General features: G+C 42.3%; 2 protein-coding genes across 9 annotated transcripts in view; both read left to right on the forward strand.

The window, feature by feature from the left end:
- The first annotated feature begins 8,455 nt into the window (after positions 1 to 8,455).
- On the forward strand, positions 8,456 to 9,572 carry ifnu (class II cytokine, IFN-u). The gene is made up of 5 exons (XM_090189048.1): positions 8,456 to 8,569; positions 8,708 to 8,785; positions 9,048 to 9,177; positions 9,288 to 9,370; positions 9,471 to 9,572. Exons 1-5 carry the CDS (start codon positions 8,456 to 8,458, stop codon positions 9,570 to 9,572), a joined length of 507 nt encoding a protein of 168 aa, XP_090045174.1.
- Positions 9,573 to 12,219: 2,647 nt separating this feature from the next.
- pfkpa (phosphofructokinase, platelet a) overlaps positions 12,220 to 16,440 on the forward strand; it is a 30,659-nt gene continuing 26,438 nt past the window's right edge. For 4 of the 8 annotated variants that reach the window (XR_016484430.1, XM_090189780.1, XM_090189779.1 and 1 more), the window contains exon 1: positions 12,257 to 12,543. Coding sequence is in view for 7 of the 8 variants with exons in the window: in XM_090189780.1 (XP_090045906.1) it covers positions 12,447 to 12,543 (97 nt within the window). In the remaining variant the exon portion in view is untranslated. Of the gene's footprint in view, positions 12,544 to 16,440 lie in introns of all 8 variants that reach the window. The other 4 variants (XM_021620588.3, XM_021620590.3, XM_021620591.3 and 1 more) reach the window with 3 other exon arrangements.

Genomic DNA, 16,440 nt, shown 5'->3' on the forward strand with positions numbered 1-16,440 from the left:
TCCGCCAACCAGAATCCGTGCAAAAAGCTGATGAGGATGCACCCATGCCCAGGTCAGCTGCCATCTGTCTAGCAGTCTCTTTCATACTGGACTTGTGCCCCTATGCCCTTGCAAAATCCTCAACCAGATCCTCCTATGTCCATCCACAAGCACCCCCCATCAACGTGATCGTCCTCAGCTTTCTACTTCACTCTCGGACCGCAATGAATAATTTTCAGTCCCCTCTATTGCTAGGCTAATCCACGTAGCAAGCCTTCATAGTCAGCTGGCTAGCGCAATTTGAGCTTTTACTTCTGACACCAATATAATGACCTCGATAAATCATAAATGAGCGAATGTCCACGGCAGTTCTTGAGTTCTCGAATGGAAACGGTTTATTGAACCGAACTCTCACAGCTTACTGTCTGGCCGTAGCCAAACAAAACCCTAAAGAACAGCAACAACTAAATGCACACTGTCGGGAGAAGAAAAGAGAGAGAACAAAGGATAAGCCCCCACGCTGTCCACCAACCACAAGGACACCTGGCACTGAAACATTCCAGGCATCCTCTTGATTGGCAGACAGCAGAGTGACTGGCATGCTGGATCCTGCGAAACCCTGTGAAACTCGTTAGCATGACCGTAAACTCACACATATTTACAAATAACTGACCAGGAATAGTAATATTGATTACTATAATGAAGATATTCATGTAACTGATGATGAATATTCCAGCATCCGCAAAAGCGGGAGTTCAAAAACAAGGTTTTAAACTTTTCTACTCTGCAACTATTTGACTTACAAATCCCCGATATCCTCAACCAGCCCTGTGGCTATTTTAGGTGTGGATTTGAGGAAACTTCTGGGTTCCGACTGCTTATTCAAACTGAGCTGAGACGACTGAGTAGGAGGAGGGAGCTGTGTATGAACTCATAACTCCTGCACTGTGAACCAATTCAAATTCACTTTGAAGAGAGCTCTGGGTTGGAAGAAATCCTGCGAAGAACAGAGTTTGGTGGTTGTGTATTATTCACCTAACGGGAGACGGAGAGCTAGTTACTTCTCCTTAGCTTGCACATCTTTTATTAGCTCTATTTCAACTATGGGGGGGAATTGGCCAATCTTTTAGGCCAATTCTGGGATAAATAATTCAGGCGAGGATTAGGCCTACTGCTAATGAAGAAGACTGTCTTTATTGGATATAGGCTGAGGGTGAATTTGTGGTTTGTCTTTGTATAAACATTATATTTATGTATTTTCTGCCTGCAATCAGTGGTTATTCTGCTCCTGGCTCATCCTCAGGTGAGGTCTCCTCTTCATTAGGTGTTTCAGCTCCCGTTCACTATACCTATGAAGGTAATACTTAAAAAATAAAGGAAATACGGCAACTCTCATTGTTTGTTTCTGTTATCTGATTGGCTGTTCCATTTCATTGAGGCCAACACAGAATACCTCTTATGGAGACAGTCCTTAAATGTCCCTCGTTGGATTCCTAACCTGGTTTGTCACAGGTGGACTTTTGTGTGTGACATACCGGAGAGGAAATAGACCAGGACACCAAGTACTGACAACAAGTGAAATGTGATTATTCCTGAAATCCCTCTCCCACAAGTCACTGCCGATGCCAGAGATGAGGGTGCAGTCTGGTAACAAAGAGACAGACCTCACCACCGAGACTGTCAGCGCTCAGATAGTGCTCAAAGCATTGGACAGTTTGTCCTCTGTTATGTCCAATAACATTGAATATTGTGGACATAATACAACTCTTTGGATGTCATAGTGCATTGTTGTATAGGGCATCTCTTTGGATGTCAAACATAATAATATGTAAAAGTGAAGTTTTGAGGAAAAATTGTAAGGATGTGGAAGTTTCCTAGAAAGAGTTAAGGAGAAGCACCACACCTTAACAGTATTTTTCTTCATATCACAATGAACCTTTACCAGTTGAATAAAGACACCAATATAACACTTTTCTGTATTGAAAGATCTCTGAAATATTATATCAAAATATGCAAATGAGGCAATATAACATTAAATATGTGCACATTTGTATATACCACAAATCCATTTTTCAGGACACTGGAATAAGTCTGCCTTAATATTTTCATTTCAATTTGTTATGACAATCCAGGTCCGCACTTCTATAGAGCAGATTGTGGATATATACCTTTTTCATCTTTCCATCTGTAAAATACTGAAGACATGTACGTAAACTGCATTTTGGGCACATATGTCCTTCTTTAAAAAAAAATCCAGAATCAACATTTGACAACATATCAACAATCAACATATGAACAATTCCATCGATACAAGTCTGGATAATATGTCTACGGATAACCACACAAAACTGGAAATGGCAGGAAATGGCAGTTAAAAGTAAGTCCAATGAATTTAGCCTACCGATTGCTAAAAGCCTATTTAGACTACATATAGTCCAGTTTGTAACATTCCCCATGAAACAGGCTTTTAATTTGTGTATAATTACATGCAGTGAGCTTTGAAATGATGCATTTCTGTCCATTTGAATGTGGTTAAATTTCATTACATTTTGATGACGGTAGCACGGTAAACAAAATCAAATATACATTTACATAAAGTTTAAAATGATTATACTAACAAAATACCCCAAAATCGAACAATTGATGAGTAGATGCAAAAATCTGGTGCCTCCTTTAACATGAATGTTTTGTTTGACATCCTGAAATAACCGAGGACGAGTATCCGGACAGATTTTAACTTGAAGGTTACAATATATCAAATGCACTTGAGTAAATCTGGGACCTCAAAAGAAAAAAAACTTGATCATTAGAAATAAAATATAAACGGTAATCCATAATCATATCAAGAAGACCTGTAAACAAATGCAGTCTATTTAACATAGTCAAAGTTAGAATGAACAAGACTTTTTGTGTTTCAGTGGGGTTTTACCACTCTCTAGTGGTTAGAGAAATGAATTGCATACACGTCTATAGAAATCACCAATTTAGTAGTAACCATTCATAAAGTATTATCTGCTATCTATGCATGTACAGTGGTCTACATCATTGCAACACAGTTTAACATATTCTGGAAGGTATTCTAAAAGTTCTATGTAGCCTTGTAGCCTATGTAGCCTCATACAGTGCTCTCATTCTCTAAGAAAGAAGGCCACATTCCCTGTTATATCAGCCATTCTTGTTACACCAATATAAGTCCTATTATCCTGGACTAATAGCTTGTCCAATGGTGCAGTAAGTTATGTGGCTTCTCTAGTCAACCAACGCACAACTCATTAGCACAAGCGTTACATTGTAATGCAACATAAAGCCCATGCCTTTTGTTAGGATCCAACACATTAACTTTGCTATATGACATATTCCAACAACAACAGCAATATATCAAATGATTTCTGGGCTGACTAGCTTAGCTGCCACCACGACTAGCGCTACGCCACCACCCTCCACTTTACATGCCTTTTCCCTGGTCCCCGTTTGAGTATAGATGCAGTAAATAAATTAAATTGTGTCATTGAGCATGCTAAATGGCTTGCAACCATAATTATCTAAATAATTATGAGTCTGCCATTAAAGTGAGCTAGATGGATGGTATACAGGTTTTATGGGGGGAAAAAAGTTAATGGGGCAAAATTTGATATGGGGAGAAAAAATGAAACGAAAGGAGATGAAGGAAAGGGAATGCAGCTTTCTTCCCCGTCGTTCTTTCCCTTTTCATTTGGGTAAAAGATGTATAGAGTGAGAGTGCTGGGTGACAATAGGTTGATTAGGCTAATCAAAGGCCTAGTGGGAGACTGGGTAGTGGGTACGGCTGCTCAGTGCTGTCTTTTTATCGACACACACAGACACACACACACACACACACACACACAGACACAGACACACACACACACACACACAGACACAGACACACACACACACACACACACACACACACACACACACACACACACACACACACACACCACAGACACAGACGCACACACACACACACACACACACACACACACACACACACACACACACACACACACACACACACACACACACACACACACACACACACACACACACACACACTGCATTAATCAGCAACCTCAGGCCCCTGAAAATCAGTTCAGCAAATCTGATTCGCTCTCACTTGTTCCCATGTGGCAATCTACGAAAGACAGAAAGAGAGAGAGTGAAAGAGAGTGCAAGAGAGAGAAATCAGTCCAGACTAGAAGTAGTCTCCCCCATTATCTGTACATTAAACTCATACATTTCTTTCCTTTTTTCCTCCTCTTTTTTTGTTTTTACCCTTGACAAATCAGTGAAGTCCAACTGTGCAAGATTCACTGTGTGACTGTGGGATGTGACCTCCATGTAACCCCAATTAACTTTCAGCTAGAGGCAGTTCTCCAGTGCATCTTTGACAAAAGTATTACATTCATTAAATTATTAATGCATTAGAGAGGGACACATTGTTTCGTCTCATATCAGCACAGTAATAGAGAGACAGATACTTATGTCTGTCATCCTGTGTTACTCCTGTCCCGATTAGGGAGGTGAAGGTTATGGTAAGACAATCAGACTACGCATACTAATAGCAGGGTTGGGATCAATTCAAATTGAAGGCACTCAATTCAGGAAGTAATTTTAACTTAAAATGCAAGAACCTTAAAATTTGGAAAAAATTGCTATTACTACTCAATAGCAATACTACTTTATTGAGAAGTAATTGAAAATAGATACATTTTTTAATATTTTAATTGTAATTTAAGTTTACTTCGAATTGACCCTAACCCTGACTAATGAAAGATCTGTTGGTCTTAATGTGAATTGTCCATCAACTAAATGCACATTACCAGAAATTACAACAATATTAACCCAAACTACCAACTTGCACTATATGCACTGTACTGTGCACTGTATGTGCAATAAAATGATGTCATTCATGTGTAGTAAATGCGTCAGGTTTCGTACGATAGCATTACTAACTGACTTAGTACAAATTCCTAAAAGCATTTCCATTTAGAAGAAACACCTTATGAAAAAATTGACTCCACCTCAGGAATCCGGCACATCAAAGCCCCAAGCTATGTTCATTCTGAAACTCTCCAAATCTCATCATGAGATCCTACTTTCTCTCATTCTGGAAAAGGAAACTTGTCATCGACATTGTGCCTTAGATCTCAACCTTGATAAGCATTACGGCACAAAGCAATTTTACATTTCCTGCAAACCATGTCATCATAACTGATCCAAACAACTTTACTGACTCTGTGTTGACATGTGCTTTGCTTAGTTAATAGCAAATGCAGTTTTTGCTACTTTTTTCTGTGAAAAGAAAGACAATACTATATCCCATTAATGGTTTGCACCATGTGCAGCTGATTCTAAGTGGGCTAATTGTCACTAGGCGTAAAATTGCTGACTGGGAAAGGGTTGTTGATCCATGAAATAGAATAGTTAGAAATCCCAAGTCAGTATCAGGGGACCGGGGACAATCTTGAAGCCCATCTATTTGGCAGCAAACTCATCCTGGACACTAGCTATATTCCAACTAGCAATAAGGCAAACTTTAGTAGGTAATCAATTTAATCCAAACCCACTGGTGTGTAGGCTATATAGTATGTGATTTCCCTTTGGACACAGCCAACCGTCATATGATGATTTTAGAGGTGAGCCATTCCTTATAATACCCCTCATCTCCACAAACAGCCAATGTAATCTATCGGACAGGAGTTTTTCCTCCCAAGAGGACTCTGGGTCAATAATGCTGTCTGGAGTGACCTGTGAGAGATGTGGTGGCCATTAGCTTAAGACCAAGTCCCACATATTTACTCATCTATCTACCACAATACAATGACTCAAACTCACTAACAATTACCTGCCAGTATCCAAGCAGACTTGGCCGACCTATTCTATAGTATCTTGAAAGGACACATTTTCTCAATGACCACAACTGGGGATAATATTGTACATGGCAGAGGCACGTTTTCTCTAGTGAACCGGTCTTTGACATGCAGCTGTCCCTGGATTCCCAATGCAAACAATAGTGATGGCAATGAGAAAAGGCTGCTTGACATATATCATCACAAATGGAACAACTGCACTCTACAGTAACAAACAACCTCTACTACAGTCCTTTACGCATCACAAATGACACCCATATGGGTCTTGGTCAAAAGTAGGGCACTATATAGGATATAGGCTGCCATTTGGGGCACAGTCCTTCTCTTTAGAGAGCTGTAACTATTACAACAGATACGCTAGGCTCGGCACATTCATTTCCTCTCAAGCCACAGGAGAGAGTAGCTTGACTTCAGTGCTCTCTGTGAATGTGGTATTGGAGTTTCAGGGAAATTACAGCTGTCACTCCACTTTGCAGCAGTGCATGTTGGGACATGCCAGGCTACTTCAGGCAACCTTCCTTCTCTCTCTCTGTGTGTTTGCGTCTGTGTGAGTGAGTGAGTGAGTGAGTGAGTGAGTGAGTGAGTGAGTGAGTGAGTGTGTGTGTGTGTGAGGGACAGAGAGAGAGAGAGAGAGAGAGAGAGAGAGAGAGAGAGAGAGAGAGAGAGAGAGAGAGAGAGAGAGAGAGACTCCCAAGTGGTGCAGCCGGGAAGGGTTTCCTCTCTACACCCACACAAACAGCTCGCAAGTGCTTGTAGTGCCCATTCACACATAATTTTAGGAGAAAGGAAACTTACTGAGATAATTGCACACTATCTACTATCTACACTATCTACTGTATGCATTTCTGTCACATTTGACCTCTTTCACCATCAAAGTAGATATATTGCCAATAATCTCAAGGGTTGTTGAGCTTTTTTAGATAGATCAATACTTTATTGTTTACTATTGTATAGCAGTATTAAAGTCCCTTGAAGAATACACTGATTTACAAGAGCAGGAGCTCTTACTCTAGATCCAGTTTATTCGTTACAAAGTATTACACAATATTATAACCCATTTAATACGATGTTAATCCTACACTGCAATTAGGACTGATTCTAATATAACAGCAATTAGGACTGATTCTAATATAACAGCAATTAGGACTGATTCTAATATAACAGCGATTAGGACTGATTCTAATATAACAGCAATTATGACGGATTCTAATATAACAGCAATTATGACTGATTCTAATATAACAGCATGAAAATAAGTTGATGCACTTACAATAGGTTGTTTGGACCGCAACATTCGTGATATTACAGATCACTATTTTTGAAATTGTGACGTGAAAACACCTTTCTGTGCCCTTGTTTGGGATTTCCATGTGAGGTACAGTAATAGTAACATCAGGTAAGGTACAAAGATACAGTGTAGTTTCAATTTGTGTAAGCCCAACAGGTGTGGTATCCCAGAAACAGCATCTCTTTGGTATAAAAGTACCATGGACTTGCAACGAAGGGCATCACAAAACTCCCATCTAAATCAGGTAACAAGAACAAGACGCAGCATCTTACTGTTGAGAAAGGACATCTACTCTGAGGTAAAGTTCACTTATTTTTTTGCATTCTGTTGATAGAAAAACGTAACAATTTAGGGCAAAAATATGATTATAATCTTGAATGGATCTGACCATTCTGGATGATAGATATACTTTTGGTTATGTAGTGGGTGGACATCTGCTAGTTGAACTTCTTATTCCACAATCATGGGCATTAATATGGAGATGGTCCCCCCCACTCTTAAGTTTGAGTTTATTTTTTTTACAGGGACAGTGTACATTAATCAACGTTTTAGTTAAAGTGCCCGTTTTAGCCAGCCGGCAAATTTTCAGTCCTTGGGCAGGTTATGAAAAACAATTACAACATCAATACAGACAAACAATGAGCAGTGAGCACATGCAGAGGAATATAGGACAAGCAAACATGTAGCATGCAGACAGAGAAATAGCACCAAAAGCAGCAAAACCAAATAAATTAAAGCAACAAAGTGTTCCCACACCTCACAAGCTATAGACAACATGGAAAGTGACAATACACAGCTGGTCTGATCCTGTCCCGGCGCTCTACGAACGATTCCTCCGACCTCGTGGCTTGGCTTTTGCTCTGACATGCACTGTCAACTGTGGGACCTTATATAGACAGGTGTGTGCCTTTCCAAATCATGTCCAATCAAGTGAATTTACCACAGCTGGACTCCAATCAAGTTGTAGAAACATCTCAAGGATGATCACTGGAAACAGGATGCACCTAAGCTCAATTTTGAGTCTCATAGCAAAGTGCAAAGCGTCTGAATACTTATGCAAATGCAACATTTCAGTTTTAAATTATTTATAAATTAGCATACATTTCTAAAAACCTGTTTTTTCTTTGTCATTATGGGGTATTGTGTGTAATCCATTTTAGAATAAGGCTGTAACGTTAAAAGAAATGTGGAAAAAGTCAATGGGTCTGAATACTTTTCGAATGCACTGTATCGTGTATCAATGTATCTTATTAAAAGTATGTCTAAATACACCTACATTTCTCTTATTCCAGGGATCATGTGTTGGATAAGAGTTGCTGTCATCTGTGTTCTGATAAGCCTGGTGAAGGCTCAGAAAGAGTGCTTTAAACATGTTGTATGGAGCGATCTACTGCACAGCTTAAACATCTTGGTAAATATCCTACACAATGGGCAAATATAATAGACAACGACACATTTTAAAAATCATGCATAACCATTCCACAAAACATTTTTTGATTTCCTTTCCACATCCATGTGACAATATGTTATGTTCTGTACATCCCATCAGTGCAAAGACATCTCCCACGAGTGTGTGCATCACCACGACAAGGCCAGTCTCTGTGATCCTCAACTGATGCTCGGTCAGGTAAGAGAAACAGGTTGACATTGTCATCAAATAGTCAATCACTTTCCATGTATATGATGTTGACCTCTGTAATAAAATACGGGATCACTCAAATTCACCTGCTCCCTAGATGCCTATTAGTCTGAATCCGACTTCAATTGCTAGGTTTTATCATTGTTGTGAGCAATTAAGTTTGGATCCAGATTGATGTGTTTGATAGCCTGCTAACATAATTAAATCAGGGAGATACAGAGTTTGAAGTGCTTCTCTCTATTTTCAACAGATAGAACACAAAGAAGTAGTTCTAGCTGACATCATGAAGAAGGCTGTGACCATGTATGAGAAAAGCCCTCAGTTTGACAGCTTCAGTGAACAATTAGCCATGTCGCAACATAGGCTAACATCTTGTGTGAGTGGCTACAACAAGCTTTCGCCTGTATTGCTAAGATCATATTCACGTTTTAGTTTTCCACGTGTGTTTTTTTATTTACTTATAACTCATATTTATTCCGACCATAGGCAGTGGCACAACTCCCTTCAAATGCTGACCATGAGCCAGTGACTGCATGCTTTAACAAACTGGAGAATTTCCTCCATCACAAAAAGGTCAGTGTCACAAAATTGCAAGTGATACGAGGGTGTTGGGTAGACTGAATGTGATGACAACGTGCAGTAAGCTGATTATAAACTGTTATCTCTTATTCAGGCTCATCTACAGTGTGCTTGGAAGATTATCCACATCACAGTCAGAGAAATCCTTCAGAGATTTGAGAAACGCACCGTCAGAGGACTACGACGAAGAAGATGATTGAATCAAATTGTTCATTACATCAACATTGAAAAAAAGATTGCTTTGTATTTTAATGAATTTGTATTGTTTTATTGGGGGAAATACATGTGTTAGGGCCTGTTTATGAAATAAAAATACGTGGATTTAAATGTTGGAGGTTGGCAATCGTTTATTGGAATGTGTTATGAAATTGTAACTTGTGTTTTTGATATTCTTGTTAGTTTGTGCATTGGGCCACCAGATGGCGACAATTCATATTGAATAAATATCCCACTAGAGGGTGCAAATATCTTGCCAAATTCATCACATATATTTTATTATAGTGGCATAAATGTTGTCTTACTTTATAAAGAATAATATCAAATATCAGAATGGCAGTTTAAACTGGTCAGTGTGGAAATACGAGGCTTCATTCCAAACTGCAAAGCCACCCTGATGGACTGCATCACACAGATCTACCTTTCTATGACAGGTTTGGGGGCACCACTACAAATAAATAACACACACACGAACGCACGCACACACACACACACACACACACACACACACACACACACACACACACACACACACACACACACACACACACACACACACACACACACACACACACACACACACAAACACACACACACACACACACACACACACTAGGTAGAGATAATGTGAGAGAATGTGTGTTCCCACTGTAAAAAGTAAATGAGGATCAATGTACTGCTCCATATTCCCTATAAACGTGAATTTACCCACACACGAAACAGAGGGAGGGAGAGAGAGAGAGAGAGAGAGAGAGAGAGAGAGAGAGAGAGAGAGAAAGAGGCTCCCAAGTGGTGCAGCCGGGAAAGGTTTCCTCTCTACACCCACACACAAACAGCTCGCAAGTGCTTGTAGTGCCAGTTGCAGTTTGACAAAATATTCACACATCATTTTAGGAGAAAGGAAACTTACTGAGATAATTGCACACTATCTTAGTACTGTATGCATTTCTGTCACATTTGACCTCTTTCACTATCAAAGTAGGTATATTATTGTCAATAAACTCAGGGGTTATGGATTTTTTTAAAAATATATAGATCAATACTTTGTTTACTATTGTATAGCAGTATCAAAGTCCCTTGAAGAATACACTGATTTCTGCAAGCCCAACAGGTGTGGTATCCCAGAAACCGCATCTATTTGGTATAAAAGTACCATGGACTTGCAACGAAGGGCATCACAAAACCCCCATCTAAATCAGGTAACAAGAACAAGACGCAGCATTTTACTGTTGAGAAAGGACATCTACTCCGATGTAAAGTTAACTTATTTTTTGTGCATTCTGTTGATAGAAAAACGTAACAATTTAGGACAAAATTATTATGTTCTTGAATGGATCTGACCATTCTGGATGATAGATACACTACATAACCAAAAGTATGTGGACACCTGCTCGTTGAACATCTCCTTCCAAAATCATGGGCATTAATAGAGCAATTGGCCATGTCACAACATAGGCTAACATCTTGTGTGAGTGGCTACAACAAGATTTCGCCTGTATTGCTAATATCATATTCACATTTTAGTTTTCCACGTGTGTTTTTGTATTTACTTATAACTCATATTTATTCTGACTATAGGCAGTGGCACAACTCCATTCAAATGCTGACCATGAGCCAGTGACTGCATGCTTTAACAAACTGGAGAATTTCCTCCGTCACAAAAGGGGAAATACATGCCTTAGGGCCTATTTATCAAATAAAAATACATGGATTTAAATGTTGGAGGTAGGCAATAATTTTTGGAGTTTGTTATGAAACTGTAACTTTTATGTTATTTGATATCCTTGTTAGTTTGTGCATTGGGCCACCAGATGGCGACAATGTATTTTCAACAAACATCCCACTAGAGGGTGCAAATATTTTGCCAGATTTATCACATACATTTTTTTTATGGTGGCATGAATGTTGTCTTACTTTATATAGAATAATATACAATATCAGAATGGCAGTTTAAACTGGTCAGTGTGGAAATATGAGTCTTCATTCCAAACTGCAAAGCCACCCTAATGGACTGTATCACATAGATCTACCTTTCTATGACGGGTGCACCACTACAAATAAATAACACACACACACACGCACATGCACGCACACACACACACACATACAGTACACACACTTGGCAGAGATAATGTGAGAGAAGGTAAGATAAAGTGTATCCCCACTGTAAAAAGTACTGCTCCATATTCCCTAAAAATGTGATATTACACACACACACACACACACACACACACACGGAGAGAGACACAGAGAGATAGAGAGCGAGTCAGGCAATCTGAATGTAAATACCAGTGGTAGCTTTTAAATATAAAAGCGTCTCAGGTATCTGCAGAGTAGGTTGATTTTTTTGCACAACAGTTTTGAGTTTTCAATAACATAGATCCTATACACTGCACCGAACTCATGAAGTGGCCTGTCTTTTATGGTCAGCCTTTATGCATTCAATGTTAGCAGCCATTAAATTGTGATTAGGCCTATTCAATGTACTGCCACATACAGTGGTTTTACAGTCAGGTTGGCCTACTCGTGTACTGCTCATAGGTACCTCCCATTCCATCACCTAATCTGCCCACCCACAAGTCTCCGATTGGTCCAAATACGGAAAGGTCTACGTGAAGCGAAAGTTCATTTGCTGACGATTATGTCAATTTATCGCCAACTTGTACTCTATGCAAATCGCTTACTAGAGTACATGCGGAACCCAGGCAGTGGGAGAATAGCGGGCACGGGAAGGAAGAGAGGAAAGGGGGGCGGACAGCAATTTTAGCCCTCCATCAGCGGCACAATTTATACTGTTTTAAATATAACTGTATAACTACCAATTTATTCACAAGAAGAAGTGAAAGCCGCCAAAATGGCACAGCCAGACAACCAAAGCAAGAGATTCTTTGAGAGTCTGTCGGGAGCAGGGAAATCCATCGCAGTGCTGACTAGCGGAGGGGATGCTCAAGGTACTGTGACAGATGACAGCGCAAGAGATTGTATGCTATGACATTGTATCAGTGGAGAGGCCCGTAGAGGGCGAAAAGCACCAATTTGAACTGAAAATAAACACATTGTTACATCGTATATTGAATCAACTAGCCTTGGTACCATGTTTCAATAAAAATAGCAATTCTTTGAAGTAATGTTACAGTAGCAGATATCACAGGCGCATTTAGCATTTCGGTGGTTAGCTAGCTCTGATTACCCACATATGGAGCATTTTCTCACCACTAGGCTAGCTGCAGGCTCCCGTCAAGGTGAAACACAAATGCCGACATAGCCAAATAGCTCGACATCTATTCGATTATCAGGCCAATCATCTGATTTGTATTGATTTTCCACAACATTAACAAAAACGATGACACCGGTCGAAGTGTGGAGAGAGGAGAGGTGATTTAATTTTTCGAATTCTTGCCACTGCATTGCGGAGTTTCGTTCTGTTCGTGTGATCACGTATTGTAGCATTTGTCCCTTAATAATACTGGTATGCTTCATAGTAATATGCCACATTATAACATCGGGGTGATAAAGGAATTAGTGAGGATGAGTGTTCACGACGACTCCTCCCAACCAGGAAGTCACTAAAAACGATAGTGTTCATGCTGCTATCTTCATCATTTTGAAATGTAATACGTCTGTCTCTGAAAAGCAGACGTTCACTATTATGATTATTATGAACGAGAATGTAATTGAAATAAGTTATGGGACTGCTATAAGCTTCAGGGATGCCCTAGCCTGTGTGTTGCCTACGTGAGGACCTGCAGGCAGCGTCAGAGGAAACCCATTGTCGTATGCTGCCTACTGTCACTTTATGAATGTGACTTGTGCCTTAGTCAAAATAGGGCCATACCAGCTGTACTGTAATTATTTCAGCAAGTGTACATGCTTTTCAAAAGAGGAATAAGCAGTGGGAATCAGCTCAAACGACTTGATTGAATCATAGAGAAAGCAGAACCGCTTTCAAGATTGCTGTAGTAGGCCTTTGCTCAAAATATAACTTTATTACTATAGGCCTACTGCAGCAATATTGACTTATGAGCCATGGTTGGAAACCTATATTCCACATGGTCCATCACATTGCACTGCAGTATCTATTTCAAATGCACTTGCCCACACACCCCTACAATGATGACCAAATGCCCTTACCCACTGCAGGATACAACATGGTCATCACTGTAAAAATTGTCCCTGTAAATGTACAGCATCATACTAGCGGCAGAGTTGCCAGTTAAATACTGTAGTTTTGCTCCACAGCAGGGTTGCTGTAAAATGTTTTACAATAAGAAAAACATAGTGCTGTATTGTATAAAACAATCTATATATACAGTATATACCAAAAATGTATGAACCACTTCCACTTCTAGAAACCTTAACGACTTCCAATACAGACCAAGGACAAATACTCAACCATTCAAGGTTTGAGACTTGCTGCCACTCCAATCTGCCCCCTTTACACATTGAATTGTTGGGGCACTACTACCACATATCAGTGACATTGGTAGCCTCTTACAAGGCATACCTCAAAATATGTCAATGAGCCAGAAACAGCAATACCATGCACTCACTAGTGGTCAAACGGTTTTTGGCACTCCAAAACTGTGGTAAGGTACTGTATTCTGTGGGGTGGAATTACAGTACCATTTGAAATACAGTACTTCTTTAAAGGAATCTATTGTTAAACCAATGTTTCATTGGAATTTACAGTATGATTTACAATGTATGCCTATATAATACTGTAAAAACATGTTTTAATAGTGTAGAGAGGAAAAAAAATGATGCGCTGGTGTCACGATCGTCGTATGGAGGAGACCAAGGCGCAGCGTAAAATGAATACATACTTTTAATGAAGACGAAGAACACTTAACAAACCGAACGTGAAGCTATAATAATACTAGTGCAGACACAGGCAACTAGACAGACAATAACCCAAGAAATACCCAAAGAAGATGGCTGCCTAAATATGGTTCCCAATCAGAGACAACGATAAACACCTGCCTCTGGTTCTCAATTAATCTAGGCAACCATAGACGTATATAAACACCTAGATGGTAAACAACCCCATAAACCTACAAAACCACTAGACAGTACAAAAAACACATACATCACCCATGTCACACCCTGACCTAACCAAAACAATAAAGGAAACAAAGAATACTCAGGTAAGGGCGTGACAGTACCCCCCCACAAAGGTGCGGACTCCGGCCGCAAAACAGCGGGCCCCGGACTGAAGATCATCGTAGAGGGCGTCACTGAACTGAGGAGCGGCTCTGGCCGCTCCGGACAGGAGGGAGATTCCAGCATCGCCAGCGTGACAGGCGGCATGGGCAGCTCCTGGTCGGCTGGCGGCTCCTGGCCGGTTGAAGGCTCTGGCGGATCCGGACTGCACGGAGACTCTGGCGGATCCAGACTGGTAGGTTCCGGACTGCGACCCGTCGTGGTAGGTTCTGGACTGCGGCCCGTCATGGGAGGTTCCGGTCTGCGGCCCGTCATGGGAGGTTCCGGTCTGTAGACTGTCGCCGGACGCTCAGGACTGGGTACTGTCGCCGGACGCTCTGGACTGGGTACTGTCGCCTGGACGCTCTGGACTGCCGAGGCGCTCTGGACTGGGTACTGTCGCCGGACGCTCTGGACTGGGTACTGTCGCCGGACGCTCTGGACTGGGTACTGTCGCCGGACGCTCTGGACTGGGTACTGTCGCCGGACGCTCTGGACTGGGTACTGTCGCCGGACGCTCTGGACTGGGTACTGTCGCCGGACGCTCTGGACTGGGTACTGTCGTCGGACGCTCTGGACTGGGTACTGTCGTCGGACGCTCTGGACTGGGTACTGTCGTCGGACGCTCTGGACTGGGTACTGTCGCCGGACGCTCTGGACTGGGTACTGTCGCCGGACGCTCTGGACTGGGTACTGTCGCCGGACGCTCTGGACTGGGTACTGTCGCCGGACGCTCTGGACTGGGTACTGTCGCCGGACGCTCTGGACTGGGTACTGTCGCCGGACGCTCTGGACTGGGTACTGTCGCCGGACGCTCTGGACTGGGTACTGTCGCCGGACGCTCTGGACTGGGTACTGTCGCCGGACGCTCTGGACTGGGTACTGTCGCCGGACGCTCTGGACTGGGTACTGTCGCCGGACGCTCTGGACTGGGTACTGTCGCCGGACGCTCTGGACTGGGTACTGTCGCCGGACGCTCTGGACTGGGTACTGTCGCCGGACGCTCTGGACTGGGTACTGTCGCCGGACGCTCTGGACTGGGTACTGTCGTCGGACGCTCTGGACTGTGTACTGTCGTCAGACGCTCTGGACTGTACTGTCGTCGGACGCTCTGGACTGGGTACTGTCGCCGGACGCTCTGGACTGGGTACTGTCGCCGGACGCTCTGGACTGGGTACTGTCGCCGGACGCTCTGGACTGGGTACTGTCGCCGGACGCTCTGGACTGGGTACTGTCGCCGGACGCTCTGGACTGGGTACTGTCGCCGGTCGCTCTGGACTGGGTACTGTCGCCGGACGCTCTGGACTGGGTACTGTCGCCGGACGCTCTGGACTGGGTACTGTCGCCGGACGCTCTGGACTGGGTACTGTCGCCGGACGCTCTGGACTGGGTACTGTCGCCGGACGCTCTGGACTGGGTACTGTCGCCGGACGCTCTGGACTGGGTACTGTCGCCGGACGCTCTGGACTGGGTACTGTCGCCGGACGCTCTGGACTGGGTACTGTCGTCGGACGCTCTGGACTGTGTACTGTCGTCAGACGCTCTGGACTGGGTACTGTCGCCGGACGCTCTGGACTGGGTACTGTCGCCGGACGCTCTGGACTGGGTACTGTCGCCGGACGCTCTGGACTGGGTACTGTATCCGGACG

Source organism: Oncorhynchus mykiss, chromosome 11, assembly GCF_057628025.1.
Source record: "Oncorhynchus mykiss isolate SJ-2025 chromosome 11, ASM5762802v1, whole genome shotgun sequence".
In the NCBI taxonomy this organism is placed as follows: Eukaryota; Metazoa; Chordata; class Actinopteri; order Salmoniformes; family Salmonidae; genus Oncorhynchus; species Oncorhynchus mykiss.